At 38.4% G+C, this 20,928-nt stretch overlaps 1 protein-coding gene across 2 annotated transcripts in view; it reads right to left on the reverse strand.

The window, feature by feature from the left end:
- CDK14 (cyclin dependent kinase 14) overlaps nt 1-20,928 on the reverse strand; it is a 316,643-nt gene that overhangs the window by 155,043 nt on the left and 140,672 nt on the right. For both annotated transcript variants that reach the window (XM_040592698.1, XM_040592699.1), the window contains one exon: nt 12,052-12,114. In XM_040592698.1, coding sequence (XP_040448632.1) covers nt 12,052-12,114 — 63 coding nt within the window. The remainder of the gene's footprint in view (nt 1-12,051; nt 12,115-20,928) is intronic.

Below are 20,928 nucleotides of genomic sequence, written 5' to 3' on the forward strand. Positions count from 1 at the left end.
TCCCTAGAGCTAAGCACTGATACAGTGTATTTTTGTAATTTACAATTATGAACAAAGAGCTGGGTGATGGAGATCTTTTGTCCTCCTCTTTTCATCTCCTCTCCCATCATTCTCTTGCATTCTTACTGGCACCTGCTGTGAAAGTGTTACCCTCATGGATTTTGTCAATACAAATGGTGAACGATTGTTTCCCAGGAGTTTTCTTTGCAGTTGTGAAAAATCTCCCCTAATATACAGACCCCTCCTATTGCCTGAAATATTTTAAAAAATGCTACAGTTTCCAAATAGGAACACAACAAGCCTTTGCAAAGCCAAGCATGAAGGATTCAAGAGTGGATACGGACCTCGTACACCTCACAGCTCAGCGCCGGTGAAACATGCTCTCTCATCTCAGAAGATGTGGAAACCACACCAAAGATTTAGGAAAAGTCAGCTCAGACACATGAGAATTTCTAATTAACTTGCAACACAATCATCCTACTTAGTGACTGCTGAAGTGAGGAGACATTATAAAAAGGGTTACAAAATCTGATTATAGAAGAGAATAAAGGCTGACATGAAAGAAACAGAAATGTCATGTTACTGAAGTTGAAATGAATTTAATTGCATTTCATTTTTCCCCGAGTGCAGACACAATACACTGTATGTTTAGCTATTTAGCCAGGGCACAAAGAGCCATATCAATCACCTTCTTGCCAGGGTGGGGCCTAACAATGTGCTGAGGAAACCTAAGAGCAAAATACAGAAACAAAAGAAAGAATAGCAGGAAAGTCGTAAGTAACGTGGACATTCCTTTTTGAATTGTGGTTAAAATGGAACTCATGGTACACAAAACCTAGTTTAATAAGGGCAGGAAGCAGAAACAACTTTCATTACAGCCTTAAAATATAAATTAAATTCTATTAAATGACTTCAAAATAATATTTTTAAAATAAAAAGATAGGAAAAATATCCAGTTTGCTAGGCTAAATCAATGGTATTTAACGTCAAACATTGTTTTTAAATATGCAAAGAAATGTCAATTATCATGTTATCTTACAGCACTGTAATCTTAATAACTTAAAATACATTTATTAATGTGTGCTTTCATTTGGCTTTAATACAAAGAATCTTGACACAATGGCCTAAGGAAAAAACCCAACAATTTTACAGCTAAACAGAATAAATATCTACTCTTGAGGACAGCTTAGGAAGGTAGTTTTATTCCAAACTTGTAGGCATGCTGTACTCATCAAGTACTTCCACAAAAGTCAGTTAATTCACTGAAATACACTGTATCAATTGCTTCCTTCTTGGAGGAAGATCATGAAAGAGAAGGGGGCGGGGGGGGGGGGGGGGGGGAATCTCCCTGAATTTATTACAGGGTTAATTCAGCCACTGTGTTGCTGCTTTCTCTTTTCCTCTTCACCTTTGCTTTTACTTGTTAATATTAAATGTAAAAAGATTTAAGTGAAAACACGAGCCTAATGCCTGGCAGCAAAGCATTCTGCAAACCCCGCAGGCCCTCTGGGATTGCTTGGGAAGAGAGAACAGTAAAAGAGACTTTCCATTCCCAATGGTTCTTCACTCCACACAAAGAAAAGACAAATTGGAAAGAACTGTTTCTGATGCCTCAGGAAACACTTCTGCCTTCTCACCGTCAAGTTACCTCCCCTGTCTTTGAGGAAAGCCCTCTCCAAGAAACCTGTTCTCCTTCAAGACTATCTGCATTACCTTCACAAGTATGGACATGAACGCTAGATGAGGTACCATCAACTCCTACCCCTATACCCGATCTGAAATCAGCATACCAGCTGTCATGGCCCTATTCTGATCTTACTTCCTCCATCTTGCTCAATTCTGATCACTATGAAACATCAGCTGAGGGCTTTAGGGCCGGGGCAGGGGAGGGTGGGAGCTGTTGAACAAGCAACTGAACCATCATCTCCAAGGCCATGGGATGGCAGCCCTGCAGACCAGGACAACTCTAAAAGGAGTCAATGGCAATTCCATATGCATTTCAATGGGTTGGTGATGAGGGTAGAAACGACACAGACTCGTGGTTCTTCAGCTTTTATATTAATAATTTTAATACTTGCATGGTCATACACAAGGCTCTGTAAGTGTCAAATAACCTGTAATAAACAAACTAGGACATCACTCAAGAACAGTTTGCAGCTTATTAGTAAGAACAAGAAGTTTTAGTGATAAAATTAGACTCACAAAATGACAAAGGTCATTGTGATGAGAGTTGGAAAAGACAGAAATCAGGAATGGGATTTGTCTCTTGCCATGTTTTCAGCAAGGATTAGCATTAAGAGGCTCAACACTTTACACTGAGACAAAAAATTAAAAATTCTAATACTTGTGATTCAGGCCTTGCTTATTTATTATAGTCATGAAAAAAAAAATCACCTTTATTCCCCTAACAGTTATGCAGCTCTCAGTTTAATGAAAATTCTTCATTAAAGTGTGTTGCTTCTTGTCAGTGAGAAAAATGCATGCAGGTCAAAGCTAATCTGGGGTTTATGGACTGTGATATTAAAAGAATATTAGCACTTCTTCTAACTTCCAAGAGAAAGCCCTCAACTCTACAAAAAGGTCAGCACCTACACAATCAAGTATAAGGCCTGGATAGTCACTTGAGCTCCATGCAACATTTGACCAAATGTCTGTTTAAACCAATTACATTTTCTGAGACTTGCCAGGTGCTTGGATGAACAGCCCTGCTTTCACAGTGTTTTTCATGAGACCAGGTGAGTATACGACCTAGAACATTACATGCACAGAACTAACAGCTGCAAGATGGCTCATGTGCTGCTTTACTATGTTATTGTCACACAGGATCTTCAGCTCTTCTCACCCAAAAGAGCTTATAAGCTCAACACTGATGCATGCCATCCAAAACACATCTAACAGGTGGGACTGATGGGAATTAACACTTTCTGACTTGGGTTTAGAAAGCTCTGATGAGTTTAATGGTAAAGGGGGATGCTCATGTACAGGTCATCTGTGTAGAAGTGCTCAGATGATTCCGCATAGCTGCTCTTTTCGTTCCCAGAGATGGTAGAGAGTTTCTGGCAAAGGATAATGGGGCAAGTGAAAAGCAGAAATTCACAACAAGCCCAGAGAGGTTCTCCAGAAAATGTACCATTTCCACACAGTGTCTGCTGAGTCATCAAGGACCCTAGTGACCAATAAGGATGCTGCCTAAAAGGACAGACTAATGAGGCCTGTGGGGGACTTTTTTAAGTCTTTCCCTGATGATCCAGAGGGATTTCTGAATGATTTCCTGCACCTGAGCTCACTTACCACATGTTGTATTGTGGGAATAAAGGACCTGGTCCTAGATACAGAAGTAGAAAGCTACATAGAACCCTTTAGTCTACGAAAGTTGCACAAAACACTCAGCTCTGCTCTCTCTGGAATAAAAAGACTGCAAATGGAACTGAGCTAACCTGGACCAGGAGCTCACGCCAGTTCAGAAGAAAGCTGAAAGCACTACTGGATTAATGTGCCGGTACTTCAATAAGCTCATATTGCTGTATTAGCATAGTTACTTTCGAAAGGTAATACACAGTACTGCACAAGCTTTATGTTATCATCACCGATAACACAAATGCTGCTGCTTGCTGTATGTATGTATCAAAGCACACCAGCTGGGTATCATGTAATCATCTGAATCCTCTTGTGTGTATTCAGCATCAATCGATACCGTATTCAGTCTTAACAGACCATCAAATCCAAAAATACCAGTAAAAGAAACCCAGCACAGGACACCTCACCTCATGCTTGCAGCCGGTGTACTTCTCCCTATCATCCAGAGGATGCTACAGGCTTCTGTGAATTACTCACTATTTTCAAAGGCAAAAGGAGGCAATAAATCCCACAGTACTATCTCATAGCCTTGGTTGAAATAAATGCAACCAATAACAAATACTCAGTTATGTTTGGGTTCACTAGATTTTTTGGGAGGTTTAGATCTACTTGTTTTAAACCATTAACATAACACCCACCCGCACCCCACCCCCCAACCCCAATACTATGTACCAGAAACAATGAGAAATGTCTTTCTGTGACTTCTGCTAGCATGTAAAAAGCTCACCAAGCACAATCTTTTTTATCATTGCTGGTTTCCCATTCTTTTCCCTCCTTCCAACCAGGATAATACCCACGAGATAAAACCCAACTTCTCACTTCTAACAATGTCCTGGGGAAATACTTAACTTTTTAGGTCAAAGCTTTGTAGGCTCTATTGCTTAAATTGTCAGAAGAAGAAATTTCAGGAACAAAGTGTTGACTTGAGATGTATTTGCATCCCTAGGAATAAAGGATCCTATCTGAATAAAAAATTGTTAGCCATTTGAATCAGCATGATTTTCATTATCATAATAAGCTTTATCTCAATAAAAGGTTCTCCTATCTGACCTCCCTGGAACCAACGGAGTTCTCGCCAAAAGAATTTTAAAATAATTCATTCCAAAAGGCATTTATAAAGGTTTCTAACTTGCTCCTGCATTCCTTGCATAAGAAACTTACCAAAGACAATGTCACACAGAAATGCATGCAATACAGCCACTAGGAATGTGCACTGTACCATTACTTTAAAAAAAGATACAGATTTTCCCACTTATTAACAGCAGAACTGCAAAGGAAAGAGACTGGAAAGTGTTAATTTGCTAACTTCTATTCTCTTTGATGCTCTTTTAATCATTTTTTGTCCCCTCTGGGTAGTAAGTACTACAGTCATTTGCAATGAGGAAGGTGTGCTTAATTAACTAAGTACAAAGAAACTCCTTTATGATCAGTTACAGACATCTGCTGATGTTCAATAAGTGGAAGAGTCTCAGTTTTTTTACTCCTGAATGGCAAAAGTAAAAATAAATTCAATAGAATCGAATCTCCTTTTCTACCTTTCACCAATTCACTTCCATGCTGAACTAGGTCAGAGTTGTGGTTGGTCCCTCACCAATCTTAAAGACACTGGAAAGGGTGTTTTCTTCATCCCTATGATATTTTCATGGGGTTTGCTGTATGTGAGCCATGTGGATCATGCAGACAATAAATTACATATGCACACACTAGATATGGAAGTGACATTCTTCCAGCATGAATTTTAACACACTGATAAAGATTCTGCTTTTGCTGTTCACAGTTGTGCATATTATCAAATCATTACTTTAAGTGACAAGACTGACAAAGTACAGTGAAATGCTGATGCCTTATTTAATGTCTGATAACTAAAGAGTCTCATTTAAATAATCAATTCTCAATGCCATGTGTAAAAGACGACCTTAATTTGGCATAACATTATTCTGTCTACTGTACACCTGCTTCTTCACTGAATGAGGAATGAAAAATAGCAACTTCTCAACCACATTAAACAGCAGCACTTCCTACTTAGCATATCTGTTGAAATACATTTTTAATTCAACTCTATCAGTAGCATCACTAATTTCAGCAAGTAGGAGAGAGATTTCAAAATTAGGACATTAATTAGATTTGCTTCCAGTAACAACAGATATAATCAAAAGGACCACCATAGTAGGTATTCACCTTAGAGTAAAAAAAGTCTTTTCTCCAAACCTCAGTGAGTCAGTATGATAGGTGAAACAAGACATGAAAATTCATCATAGCTGTATGTATTATCATGGTTTAATTGCCCAAACCCTGTGCACCTAAGTCTATGGTGGTCAGCTTTTTGGTCAGACACCTCCAGTCACACACGGGCACTCACATGCCCCAGCTTCCCCTACATCACGTAATCACACATTTGTCACATATGGATTCAGGACTGGCCATGTGATTCAATGCATGTCTCCCACAGAAAAGGGGAACACAAACCTCTCATCCACACCAGAGACATTTATACAATCACACGGCAAAAAGAAAAGAGAAGCACAGCAGGGTGACCTACATCAACAAAACTGTAACCTAAAAACCAAAGCATTTTTATCATGCTTTTCAGATACTATGTTTTCCTAACAAGCATACAGTTTTATACCTTACTAATAATGAATGGAGCTACTGCTTAGGAAAAGCCAGTATACAACGCTCTGCTACTGCCAAAGTTTAAGCAGCTGCACTTTAACTGTAGCAAGCCTCACGGATGGGATACAGGAGTTGCCTAATCCTTCCATGTTCTGAATGCTTCCCTACTCTTTGTGCTTCAGATTATTCTAAAGCTCTAATCAGTTCAGTGATAAATATTTATGTTTACAAAAGACATCAGCTGACAACCACCCTATGGTTTTGACTTAGATTATTAATTTTCACATTAGTCATTAAATGCCAAAATTATTCATCTGACAAAAACAGACTCAACTTTAAAAACTGTAACCATTAATTAAGGACAACATTCACAGTACTGCAGTATAGAGAGGAATAAATGAATACCGCAAGTGATTAAGTGCCAGAGACTTCTGATAACGTCAGATAACATGCATTGTATTTCAACATTTTCAATTCAATATGCACTACATCTTGTTTAGGAAGTCAGTATTAAAACCTTGGTTTAATAAATCCAATATTTTTATTATCTCAGACTTGGTATTTTTGTAAATTATTTTTTTTAAATGCAGTGCTATAAAGTTGACTGATCTCTTCTTGAGCATTTAGCATAGAGAAGTATAGCAGCATCCCATTATGTTTCATAAATTCCTATTAATTACATTTCTTTTAAACTATTTCTGTAGAAGTTTCAAGACTGAAACTGGTTACATTTTTTTGCTGAAACTTAAGCGTATTTTGTACAGAGATTGTTGGGACGCCCTAGGAAACTTAATATTCAAATTGCACTCCACACTTTGCCACATACCTTACATGTGACCTTGACAGTCAACTCTGACTCAGTATTACAGTGATAAAACACATTTTTAAAGGTTGTGGGGGGGGTAGGGCTTAGTTGGTTGAGGTTTGCTTCAACAATCCATCAAGTATGCATAGAAGACTGCTGTGCCCTGCTTCCTAGGAGCAAGGAAGGCTTGGAATTTAGATGGGTAGGTAAGAGCTGAAGTCTTGAAGGCTCTTGGGAGAAGGCTTAATATTCCTGTTCCCTGCATGCAAAGTTCAACAAGAGGGTCTGCCTATTTCTTCTCATCACTTTTTGGCCCTGGGAAGAGAAAAGGTGCCTAGGGAGGACAAATCAGAGCAGCAGTATTAGGATAGGAGTCTTCCACATTGCCTGAAGTAAAAGATTTCAGGAGTAATTAAGAGACAGAGATCGTTTTTGTCTGGTTGAGGTCTCCATTGTCATTCAGGCTGGTGTTGCATGGATTGAGGAATAGTGGGTCAGAGGCAAGTGTCTTTTTATTTTGTCAAAGATTTTTTTGAAGTCAAACGCTCACACAAATCGATATTACCTCTAACACTGCAAGTAGAGGAAAAAAGGCAGAGATAAAAAGATGAGGTTGCTTTTCCCAAAAGACTACAGCTATTTCAATGCAGCATTACCAATTAAAAAGCAAATCAGCTTTCATTAATAGATTTATTTTTAAGGCAGGAAAGCAAACAAGCAATGCAGGCATGACAGACGCAAGCCTGTGCTCCGCTTGTTCCTCCAGTAACAAGAGTTACAGAAAATGGACTCAACTATAGAATAAATGCATCAAAACATAAAGCCGAATTTATTTGCATTACTGGGAATGTAGTAAGATGCAGTAAAAGATGCAGTAAAAATAAAGATGGTATTTCAAAGGTTGAAAGAAGTTAAGAACAATTACATTTTCACAGGACACGCTGAAATGCACAAAAAAAAGATACTTAAGAATTAAAGTATGAATGTACAAAATAAGAAGCATTTATGGACAGATGCGAAGGCTCAGGAGAACCAAGAAAGTTAAGTCAAAAGGCTGGTGGAGATGGCCCTGTACCAGACAGAAAGAGACACAAATCAGAATTAAGTTCATCATAAAAGAATCACTGGCAGGGTCAGTTAGCTGCTGTGACCCTTTAAGAGTTCCCGCTGTAGGAAGCAATCCAGATGTTTCAACTGAGATTCCAAGAAGTATGAACTATCTCCAAAGGCAGCGACAGCTGTAGGAAAGAAAGCCAGGAGTACAAATTTCAGTAGTCAGGGCCAGGAGGAACAGCGTAGCAAGTGAGGAGCAAGTCTTGTACCTCAGTTTGCAGCAGCACATTTTGCAGTTTGGCAAGCGTCACATGGTATACATCATGTATACATAAATCAGCTCTTAGTTCCAACCATACACAAGGCTGCAGCAGTAGCTTCCAACAGAAACATAATTATATGTGAGGCCACGTATTTCAGATTTATTGCTTGCCTTCAGTTTTGGAAAAAATTAGAAAGACATCTTCAAAACCAGAAGACTGATGATGCTGTGCCTACTAAACAGGGACTTATTAACCGATTACCTTTTCTCTCCTCATCTCTAACTATAATACTGTACACAGCATATTAATACAAAGTTTTATATAAATGGTAAACATGCAGGCTTGTTAGTAACCAAAGATGTATATGATTGTGTATTTGAAGCTAACAGAATTTGGAGAACCTATGGATTGAAACAGCTGCTTTCTGCCAATTTCCCTTACAGCTCATAAAGATGTTGCAAGTACTTAACCACATATATGTCACCAGGATACTTGGTTTAACATTCTCAAGGATAAGTATTAAAAAACCAGTATCTCAGCCCCATGCACAAATTCTGTGAAGAGTTTAAAACCTGGTGTTCTTGGTAAGACTTTCATCTCCACACATGAAATATAAAATTCTGAAATCATTATGTGTGAATACATATGTACCACTAAAAGGATAAACCTAATACTTCAGGAAACAATATTTTCTGTTTGCTTAAACATACTGTCCCAAGACTCCTACGACTGCCAATTGAGACATTCTTCTTTATACTTCCACATATTTAGAATATTCTGCATAGTCTTTATTTAGAACATTTAAGTGACAGCAAATAGCCTATTTGAAACCTCAAAGAAAGGCAATGTCAAACACAACACCCAAGGGGACAGCAATATGTGTGTCTATCAAAGTAATCTGGATTTTATTCTATTCATGATTCTTCATCTAAAAGTAAGCCTGAGGGAACAACCATTGCCTTTAACTTGTAAATACAGAGAAAATTCAGAAATACAATTAGGCTGAAGATGTCCTATAGAAACCAAAACATAAATAAATAATAGCACTGCTTCTGCATTCCTATGAAGTACAATTTTACAGGAACTACTGTACAATATTATTTGGAAAAAAAAGCATGATTATGTGGTTTTGTATTTCTAATAACCGGCAATAAGTCAGAAAGGAATATCCATCTGTAGGCAATACTTTCCTAAAAAACAAAATTGAAAGGCAGGGGGCCTTCTGTCATACTGGGAGAGCATCAATGGCTTAATCCCACAGGTTAGCCCCAGAGAGCTGAGACTAATTTATTACTACTGGAATATAATTGCTCAACTGTAAGTTTTTTAAAATGGATTTAGGGATCACATAACCAGTGATTCTGAACAAACACTGCCTAAAAGTCTGACTAAAAGTGAAATTCCTGAAGGACCTGTAGCAAGAAGGGGCTGGCAGGGAGAGAAGGCTAATTAACATGGCTCAGCTCAACTCTTAAAAAACAGCTGTAGTTCCATATAGACAACTCTGTCCAGAAGCTAAAACCAAAAGAGGTGGCAAAGTCTCAGAACCACAGTTATGTAAGTCGACAAACTGAGCACAGCAAAGCATTAAGATATTATGTAGTAACCACCTTATCTCCTCTGTCAGAAGACAGGAGTGCAAGCTGTTAGTTTTGCATGGTGGTGAAAGTCTGGGAGTTGTCAGCATATATGACTGGCTTCCCTTTTCTTTGCAGCCTCTGTCCCCCCCCTGCTGAAGAATTCACTCTATTGGGCTAGGCAGGTATTTTTCACTCATAGCTTTGACAGCAGGTATTTCACTGAAAACCCCAGGCAGGCTAAATCAGTTTTAAAATTGCAGGAGCTCAAACCATCATGCTAGATTTTAATAATTACTGCATGAACTAAGGCTAGTCTTTGTTGCTGGCCTGGCAAAAGAGTTTACTAAACGCATATAACCAATTTTCATTATTATTATTCAACAGGAAAAAAATATTAATTGTCCAATAGGATTGCTCATGGCAGAAGAGTAATCTGCTCCAACTTCCCGATGTTTTTTCTCTCTCTTTTTTTTTTAAATTAATAATCCATCTGGATTTTAAAAAGCTTGAACTAGCAGCACACCAGGACTCTAAACTTGGCTACTCAAAGAAGTATTTGTAATGTGCCCATAAGCTTCAGAAGTGTTGCTGAACACTGTTGTTAGATGGTAAAGACAGCCACAGGAATACATGTGGCAAAATCTGAAAGTGAAATTCTGTTGCTGCAGTTCCCTCTGAAGCTCCTGTTTTAGGAAAGGTATCTCAGGATTTGGAGGAGTGACACATTAACAAGCCTAATTATCCACGTATGCCTATCCTCAAAAATACAAGCTCACTGGGCCCTGATACGATCAAGAAAAAGTACAGTTACGTGAAGTATAATGTCTTCTCAGTGGGCAACAATTACAGCTACAATGGCTACTGCATATTAGATCCTGAGCTATACAGCACTGCAGCCTTGGAGTAGGTCTTGCAAATCTGAAGCAGCACAAAAAACTTTCAAAGCCAGTTGTAGCTTATGCCAGACTTCAGAAAGCCAAATGTAGAAGTACTCTCACAGGGAAATGAAACGCAAAACCATTGTTTTAACACGCACATGAAACTCTGCTTAGGAAACTGAACAGCAAAGGAAGCTCAGAAGTTTTAGCGGTTGAAGAACAGGTCCCACCTCACCCACCTTTAGCCATTTCCAAGCACCGCAGTCACAGAGGCACTGTGAAGCTGGCACTGGGAGGAGACCCGTGGGCTTTCCCTGTTCACGCTAGCAAAATGTCTGAGTGACAGTCATACATTACAAGGAAGCTAGCTTGCAGCATACACATCATGTATTTTCAAAAAGAATATATGAATATATATATATATTTTTTTTTAGTTTGGCCAAATATATGCAGTAAGGAAGAATTCTTTATTTAATTATTTTTTTTATGATAGCCATTCTCATCTAGAAAATTAATCCATTACACTATAAAAGCAGTTGATGTACAACAATGATCAGATACTGAAAAAAAAAAAATAATTCCTCTTTTTAAAATATTTTCTTTTCTTAAACCAAAAAGGCCTTTGAGTTTTCCAGGAAAGTGTGATTTATTTTTTTCCACAAACTTCTCAATTTCAAGAAACTAAATACTAGAATAAAGCTCTCAGTATGACAAGTGAAGATTTAAACACTTCTAAAGTAGAACAACAATGGGACTGATGTCAAAGTGCAAGGCAAGTGTAACAAATATCATCTGGGTGATCTATACACACATAACACATTCTGTATGTCTGACTGGCTTCCATTTGATGCTAAAATCATTTGGCTGACTTCCCAGAAAGTAACTGGATCAAGTCTCTACCAGTCTATCTTTCCATTAAATCCTGCTAATATACTCCCTCCTTCCTGCATGACAATCCTCAGTATCTACCTCAGAAGGAAAAAATAAATAAATTAAAAGTGAGATCAGCTATGAAAATGCTTCATCAAAATAAGTGAGCAAAAAGATTAGGGAAGATTTTATATGCTCATATAAAAAGCAGTACATTCAGCTAATATAATTTACTACAGTTCCCTCAAACCTGGTGAACCTACAGTGATTTACCTCACTGAAGATCTAGTACTGGCTGCCTAAAGGATATTTACTCAGGAGGTTTAGGGTAGTATTGTCTTAAGAGCAAATGTTTGAATGGAGGGGAGGGGTTACCAACACTAACAGTATTTACTCAAATATTCTGGCTCTGAATCAGTTTTACAGACTTCACAAGTTCTCTTGTGGGGATGTTCAAATACTTACATTTTTAATTATTTTTAAAGAAAAAAATATCTTTTAAAATGCAGTTCATATGCCAGTCATTTTCCCTTTAGCTAATAATCAGTTTCTGTGAAACAACCAACATGACATTTTACACAAAGTTACTGTTACTGCGTTTGCCTTGAATGTGTGCTCTTTTTGACACTTACCTTTGCATTTTCTGGATGAAGCCCTCCAGGGTGTTTGTCCATGTACTGACATAAATCAGTATGCTACAAGAAAGTCAGATGGAAAAAAGTGTATTAATATCTGTATGACTGCAGCAATTAAATATCCTTCTACTTAGGAGTGGGCACAACAAATGGAAAATAATGAGATTTTTCAGCCACACGTGTGCACACACGCTTGTACCTTTACACTCCATTTTATTTAACAACCTTGGTAACTTGACTGATATGAATATTCACCAAATGTAAATTATTTTTTTCCTAACATTCTGTATATGGTAAATTAATTTTATTATCATTTTATACCTTGTAAGGACAATATCATCATCAATACCAATAAAGTAATATTAGGAAGGAAGAGGAAGAACATCAATGGAGAACCTCAAATGTTGCTGTCATTATTCACATTAAAACATGGGATTTTAAATATCATTTTATAGTCATTCTAGATTAAGATGGCTTAATGGTTTAGAAAATAAATCTGAAATGCATTGCCTATCAGAGTACTAAATGATCATTTCCAGCTCAAAAAGCGCATATTATGCACACGTACAGCTATTAATTACAGATACTTTAGAAAATACCTTCACTGAAGACACAAAACTATGTTTTCACTTCATAGTTGCCTATATTCCCCACAAATATACCATAAAATATCTCCAGAAAATAAGCAGGCTTGCAAGTGTAAATTGTTATTTTTAATTAATGAGTATTTATTGGATTTATTATGGACACACCACTGTCTCTGAATTTTTCTCTTGCATTTCTTCACATTCCTACCAGTCAGCAGCACACTTCCAGTGAAGTGGCATGTCTCTTCTATGATTTGCTTGCACAACTCAGCTTCTGGAATTATGTTCAGAATAAGCAAAGCAAAAATATACACTAGATTAACAACCAAAAAACTCGGGAAACTGACTCTGTCTTCCACATCTGGTTGCTGAACACATCTTGTAAAAACCATCCAGCATTCCTTGAAAAGCTACTTGGCAATACCTGCCTCACATACAGAACAGCCCAACTAAATATAAGCAGTTTTCAAGGTGAGAGTTTTGGACAAAAGTTGCCTTCTATATAGCAGAATGGTTTCTCTGTGCAACATTTCCTACTCCAGGAGCCATTCTCTAGTGCTCTTTTGCAGAGTTATAAAGAATCAGAGAAGTTCACATCTTCTAAGACACAAAATCTTAGTAGCCACAACTGTTCTGTATAATCTCTTCTGAAGTCATAAATATGAAAACACACTGTAAAATTAATATTTCAACAACACAAGATACACTGGTTGATTAGGTTGTGTGCTAGCACAACTTTTTTTCATGAATTCTTACATGGCTTCAAAGGAGCGAGCGTCCGAACTGCAGGAAATTGCTTGAGCTCCAAAATGAGCAGTGTGGGTATCAGGGGGGCAGAGGGCACACACAGACGGGGCAAGCCACACTAAATACAACACAACAGAGCTTCCAAAACACAAGCTACAACAAGCAAAGCTTTAATTTATAGTTAACACATTAATGAATGTATTTACAAAGAAAATCTAAAAATACACCTCTACCATGAACAGTTACTGTCAGTGAAGTGCATTTTGCATAAGGTCTATCTTCTGTTTAAAGACTTATTCCTAGTTTCTGTAAAATCTCTAGTCACTTCAGGTATAAACTCCCAATCTCCCAGCTAGTTTTCTGGACTGTACCAATAAACCATGCCAAAAATGGACCAGTCATCCTTCAGTATGCATCACAGCATTACCCAGTTCTGTCTTGTTTTACTGTTATCAACGTCAAGGAAACATACTTGAACAAAGTCATCTGCTAACCTTGTCATTTGTTTGGAAAAGGGAACAGGTTTTGAGTACTAACCCCACTACAAGAGCCTGCTTCTGGCAAAATATGAAGGGAAACACCTTTACTACAGGTGATGGCTGGTGTCAAATTAAGTTTGGGGACTCTCCCTGTTGTTGCTTATTGAAGAGAAGTACCAACTCAAATACAAATCTTTGAACAGCGATAGCACCCACAGTGCCTGGGAGAACTTTAAAGAAAAGGCTGAAATGTTGCTTTAGAAAGCCTGGGCAGTGCTGTCCCATCCTCTGACGCACCCATCACGGCCCCCGGCATGGCCCGCTCCCTTGCATGGGCTGGCTGAAGGAGAATTACCATTACCCCATAGTTCAGTCATCAAGCTTTTGTGGGCGACAGATAACCTGGTAGGTGGAAAGCTTAGTGCCTCTTTCACCTTCTATTGATTTCTACGATTTGCAACTGGTCACCCCCCAGAAACTAGACCAGACAAAGCCAATGCTACTTCTGAAGGTCCAATCCCTGAAGCTCCAGCACCTCAACTGCCCAATAGCTGCACCTTTCTATTCACCAAAAACTTTCTAAGAACATCCTCTTCAGAGTTACATCACTAGGAACAGCAATAAGTCATCTTTTTATTTCAAATATACTTGTAATGAATTTTGAGGATAAACCCATTTTCTTCCACTTACATTTCAGTTATTATTTAGATGCATTTCCTCCATACATGAACATCAATGATGACCCTGTTTGTGTTATGCATCATTCACTGCTTCTTCCTACCCCAAGGACCTGGACAACTGGTAGCCTGCTATAACCTTTTGCATCAGTGGTTCTCTCCTTCAAAAACCAATTGCTCGTATCTACCCAAAATTCAATGTAAACAGCAATTTCTACATAATCTTGGAAGCCTTTACGGAGTCAATTGTGCAGCAGTCTTGTCATCTATTTTTTTCCCCTCACACATGCTACAGACACAGAGAAACCTCTACCAACCTTCCTTCAGCCAGTAAATAGAAATGGAAAGTCTTTTCTGTTCAAATCTTTCAAGAATTTGCCCTCATAAAACTAAGTTGGAGTCCTCACAAAAGACCCTAAACACTATGGCACCAACTGGGAAAGCAACTTATGAAGTTATAGTACATTGTTCCTCAATTAAAAAAAAAAAAGATAGCTGTAGAGCAGACAGCATCAGCTGCTTTTCTTTTCCCAAGGTAAGGCCTCAATGCACATTGAATTAAATATTAGTACAGCCAGGAAAGCTGACAGCGCTGCAGGGACAGCTATTTCTAAACCTGTTTTTTTGGCGGCCAAGTGTCTGCTCCAGTGCTTGTGTACTCAGCTGACATTGAAGAAGACAATATGAATGCAAGTTTCAGGAAAACATTAAAAAAGAAAACAGTAAACTGGATGAAAGCAGTTTTCTAACAGCATTGCATGAAATTGGTACCATATAGGTGAATGGAGTCTTTTTCTTAACACTGTACTTCGAGGTAGAAGGCAACATGCTTTCCCAAGTAGAACAGTGGCTGCAGATACAGCATGCCATGCTCGCAATGCCAGGATCTTTACTGTGGTTAACACCTTGATCTAATAAAATATATACTCTAAAGGAAAATGCAAGATACAATTATATTCTGGCAATAACATAAAGCTATGCTGAAACAAGGCAGAAAGACAAGAAACAAACCAACCAACACCTTTTACAGTTCTTTCTCCACTGTCTCAGAGGGTGAGGACACCTCACAGGGAAGCAGGATACACTGGGAATGCAGTACAGAGACTTCCAAGTAATGACAAGTATCTGTCACATGCAACCTGATCACAGAAACCTGGCTAGACCAATTCTGCTTCAAGGCATCTTTTAATAACTATCAGCCACACTGTTAATCTCCAACACACATAAATCACCACAACTAATGCCATGCTGTCAGAACATGTTATTTGAGCTGAAATTCAAAATCCCATTAATTCCTGCTCTTAACACTCAACCAGTTTACCCATACCTACATGTATATACAAGCTATTAGCACTAATCTGTTCGTAACAGCTACACAAAACAATAAATAAATCAAGTTTCCATAGTGAAGAACTCAAAAGCTAGGGAAGTCCAGAATTAATGGGGTTTATCCAACCTTTTATTTGTTCGCCCAATAAACGTACGTTATGATAAATTTTTAAATGCATTATGTGATCACTTTCTATTTTCCCCTCACAGGATTAGACATACTCACTGAGTAGAATAGGAGTTACCTGATTACAGAACAGCTGTGCTGTTTTTATGTTTTGGATTTTTTTTTTCCATTCTCACACAGCTTGCAGTCTCTGGATCATTTACTACTTTGAAGGCAAAAATATTAATCTCACTGGCATTCCTTACCTGCTTATTGCTATGCTATTCACACACTACACAAACATAAAATAGTTCCATAGCAATCCAGGGGAGATGTGGCACTATTCTCTTATCAGGTAGGGAAGCAAAGCAAAGAGAAAAAAAGTCTCTAAATATCACTGATTTGGCCAACTCCATTTAAAGCACTTTGGTTTTGACTTTTCATAGTATTTCACACAATTTTGCCTTCTCTGTTTTGACTGACTTCAGTTACAGCTGTGAGTGTATAATGCTTTTGCAAGGGAGACTGAGAATCTTATGCTGAATAGCAGAAGTCAGTTGTATCTGAATTGCAATGACAGCAATTTGTGATGGCGATGACAATTCCCAACACAGCAGGGATGGAACCCAGTTCTCTACAGTAGTATTACCTGCCTTACCTTGAAAAGATACTCTGAATGAGGCAGGAACCCCAGCAGATACCTGGTTTGTGCAAAATCTCTTTTGCTTTAAGTAAGCAATTTGATCTCTCCTCCCCCTATTAACTCCTGGAGAAACAACCTCGCTTCCCTGAGAACAACCTCATTTCCTCCGGGGATGCCATCTATGATATCTTAAGTGCAAGATTAAAGCAAGTCTTTGAGAGGACAGGGGGAATCTTAAATACATAGTTTTTAAGTACAAATCACAATTTTTCTGAAGCTTACCACTTGACCACATTTGGGGCAATTTTGGAAATAATAGCTCAGCACCACCCACAGCACAAAGGGCACCCATCTTCCAAACTCCAAGCCCATGCTGTAAGGCTTCAGTATTTAGAGTAAGGGTTCTCCACTACAGGTTTAAGATATCCTGGCCATTTTGGCTGAAATTAAAAATAAGTATAGGCAACCTGAGGTGGATTTTGTCATCTTATTTCTTCAAATACTTGTATTTTACTAAATCGTGCCGGAAGATCACTGCTCCAGGAATGTGACTTGACTTCAGGATTCTGACACACACAGCTACACATCCTTGAGAAGGCTCTATCAAGCCTTTGTGCTACCTTCTCTCACCAAGTTAAAACACAACCCCTTTCCTCAGTGCACAACTGAAGTAACTACACTTGCACTAGGAACCCCCCGACCTTTCTGGGGCAGATGGCATGATTTCTGGTTAGATCAGAGACGGCACAATGTCTCCTAGGACAGGGAATAGAAAACTCACGCTCAGCTACACTAGTCCAACCATTCCTCTGTTTTCCAACTATACGTAGAAGCACACCAGCCAATGCCTACTTTTGACCCAAGTTTCAATTAATTTCAAATATTCTCCTCCCTATGATGGAGACAAGTATCACAACTCATACGGCTACATGAAAATAATGGAGATATTAAGTTACGTATCCAACCTAACTGCTCAGAGTCTAAAAACCAACAGTTTTACAAGGATTATGCAAACTGAAGCCTGGGACAAAAACCAAGAAAACATCCCATATGAAAAAAAAAAAAAAGAAAAAAAGGAAAATGCATGCTTGCTCAGACTCATTCTGTCAAGTTTTTCACTCACTTCTCCCCCACACCACCAACCACCGTGACAATAGCACAAGAAGTTTCATTTACCTTATGAAATACTGTCTCCAGGCTCACACAAAGAAATGAACTGGGTTTTGCTTTATACCCGTGGCAGTTTATAAGTGTATGAAGGTCATCTCTACTCAGCAAGACTCTGGTTTGTGTTATAGACACGTGCATGTTTATGTTTGCGAGTATACTGTGTATAAGCATCTGCTGAAGGGAAAAGAATCCAGCCTGGTATTTATACAGCTGAAGCAAGGTTTATATACATTGCATCCTACTTCTGGGAGAAAGGAAGCATGCAAACAGAAAAAAAACGAGGCAAACGTTGATGGTTCAGACTCCTCCCTTCTCCTCTTGAAGGAGCTCTAATTATGAATAGATGAGTAAACCACAAGTTATGACTGTCCTCAGATATGCTCAGTGCTTTGCTTTAACATCAACTATTTTGCTCAGCTATCTTGCTCATAAATTGAAGACTGCTACCAAACATAAAACATATTCAGACAAAGGGCAGGACGTCTCCTTTCAAAGCCATGGCCAGTGACATGAAATGAGCTCACTTTGCCAGCCCTTTTCCATAATAATAATGTGACTGTCATTCTCTTCTAATTAAATTAGTCACTTCTACTTTCCATGCAATACATTCTCTTACCCTCCTCTTCCTCAGTCATGATAAATCTCCATGTGACTTAGCTGTCCCATAATTCTGCCTAATTGGTTTCAGCTGTCATTTTTGAAGCTGAAATGCACGGAGAGCCTGGGGCTTGTGAATGGAACAGGAAGCATTTCCAACCGCATTCCCATCATGTAAAACCAGCAATGTGAAAGAACCCTTCCATTAAAACAAAAATGGGAGTATTTGGCTGCCAGCGATGCCATCATGCAGCAGACAGATTGTGCTGCTCCAACGAGGCTGTTGCGAGCCATTCCTCTCTGTTCAAAGGAGAGCACACATTATTTATGCTCTAGCAGTTTTACTGACTAAAATACTTTCCCTTTTGTCACCAACAAATTCTTAAACTGATAATATAATTTACCAATAAAAGCATAGGCAGTAGGAGTACTTTGAAGTGACAGGAGAACAAAGAAAATTTAATTCTATTTAAATGACATGTATCCTCCAACCTAAGTGCTCTGCAGATTACTGCACCACGGTTTAAACTAATTTCATGTTGCTGGTATTTTCAAGTCTCATAGATTCTCATTTTCAAGTGTTTCTATGGCTTTGTATAATGCAATCTTTTCCCCCTATGAGAAAATGCGGTGTTAGCCATGGTAACAAAATATCCTACAAGCTATTTCTGGGTGATACCTAAGCAACTTCCAGGAAAACAGCAGAAGGCAACAGCACCAGCTGGGCTGAGCAGCAGGGGAAATATATATATTAGGGATTCAAGAAAGAAAAAAAAACACCCCACAAGACACCTTTAATGAAAACAATTTTGCTAACAGATGTTTCTAGTGCCTTGGATTTCTCTCACACTGTCAACAAAGATAAAATACTTCAAATCACATTAACAATAATATATAGAAAAGGAGGTTTGGTGGTGGGAGTACATAATACATACACAAACCTACCTGAAAATCCCAGAAAGAAAAAGGAATGCACAGTTGCCTGACTTTTGGTTGTTAGTAGAAAATATGTATTTATTGATACAAAGTCTCTGTTCATTGCATATCTCTGTTCATTCATCTGGTCCCTGATTCTTGACAAGCGAAACACACACTGCTGTGGAAAGAACTGCTGAATGAACTAAGAGGTCTTCAACAAAATCCAGTTTTCTAAAGAAGCCAGTTTATCCTTTTCCTTATTCTCTGTCCACCTTAATAACTGTATCAGCCTTGTTTTCTTAGTAAATCAGGTTAAAGAGACAATAAACACTTAATTTCATGGGATTATTTTAACAAAAGAATGACACCTCAAAAATCTGTAGGAATTTCTGTTTAGTATGATGAAAACCTAGCAGCAGATCATCAACTTGTGTAGACTGTGATGGACTTACAGTTCCCAAAGTCAACAAAGGGCTGGGACAATTCTTATAAGCTGAGCAAGTTGCAGTACATGTGCATGTTCACTTTCTCTTTAACTTGGTAAGTCATTAGGTTTCCACAGCACTGACCATTACACCCGCTATATCCACATATTTTTTTTTAAAAAAAAATATCAATCTGAAGTTACAAAAAGTTTCTTGTTGGACCATGGCAGATACCACTAAGCTCATGGTGACAATACTCACTCCAGGACCACGTAAACAGAGCACACACATTGCAGGGAGGATGACAATCCACATACAGCCACACTATGCCAAGTATCCACACTACTACTGGCACAGTATCGGCTGTGGATAATGTAGACATACCTACACAAGCTGAGTTGGCACAAGAGCCTTTGCTATGGTGGTGTGCTGGGCTAGAAAAAAAAAAATCTTCAGGGCAGGAAAAGAGAAGTGCAAACACTTTCTCTAAAAGCTTCAGCATCCTATGGTAGACCTCTCTTCACACCGGCTGAGTGACCATTTTCTGCCTTGCCTCCTAATCTTAACTGCCCATGCATGATTGAAAGATTAATAAAAATTTTATAGGGAAAATTGCACTTCAGGCTGCAAGGCACACAAAAGAAAAATGATGCTTCCATGGATTATATCCTCTTTACTCAAGTAGTAAAAAAAACAAAAAATGAATAGGCCTTTTTAACTTTCAAGTGTTGACTCTATTTATTACTCAAGCTTGATTCCTCTTATTCACCATTCCTTAATTATTTTTTATATCATAAAACTATAAACATATTATAATGACATCTGCAATTACTGATCTCTTCATTCTGACTCCAGGATTTTTAGTGTTATTTTGCCAGAATCGCTCACCCAAAGTTTCTGGTTTTTTAGCACAAAGCTGCATACTGCTGGTTCCGGAATGAAAAATCTATTTTTAGATTTAGAATTAAGGCAATCATCACTCTCCAAACAGCCAGGTTTTGGGTTGGTGGTTGATTGGTTGGTTGGTTGTTTCAGTCTGCACTGAATAAATCAGTGCTTCTCATTTTGAGAGGAATTAAGCAGCAGCTACAACCCACATTATTAAAGGGTCTGAGAAAAAAAGTTTAGATTAGACAAGTCTCTAGTGCAAGTTGAGACACTGTCAGGTTTCACCTTAGAGGGACTTGGACAACGCC

Source organism: Falco naumanni, chromosome 4 (assembly GCF_017639655.2).
Source record: "Falco naumanni isolate bFalNau1 chromosome 4, bFalNau1.pat, whole genome shotgun sequence".
In the NCBI taxonomy this organism is placed as follows: Eukaryota; Metazoa; Chordata; class Aves; order Falconiformes; family Falconidae; genus Falco; species Falco naumanni.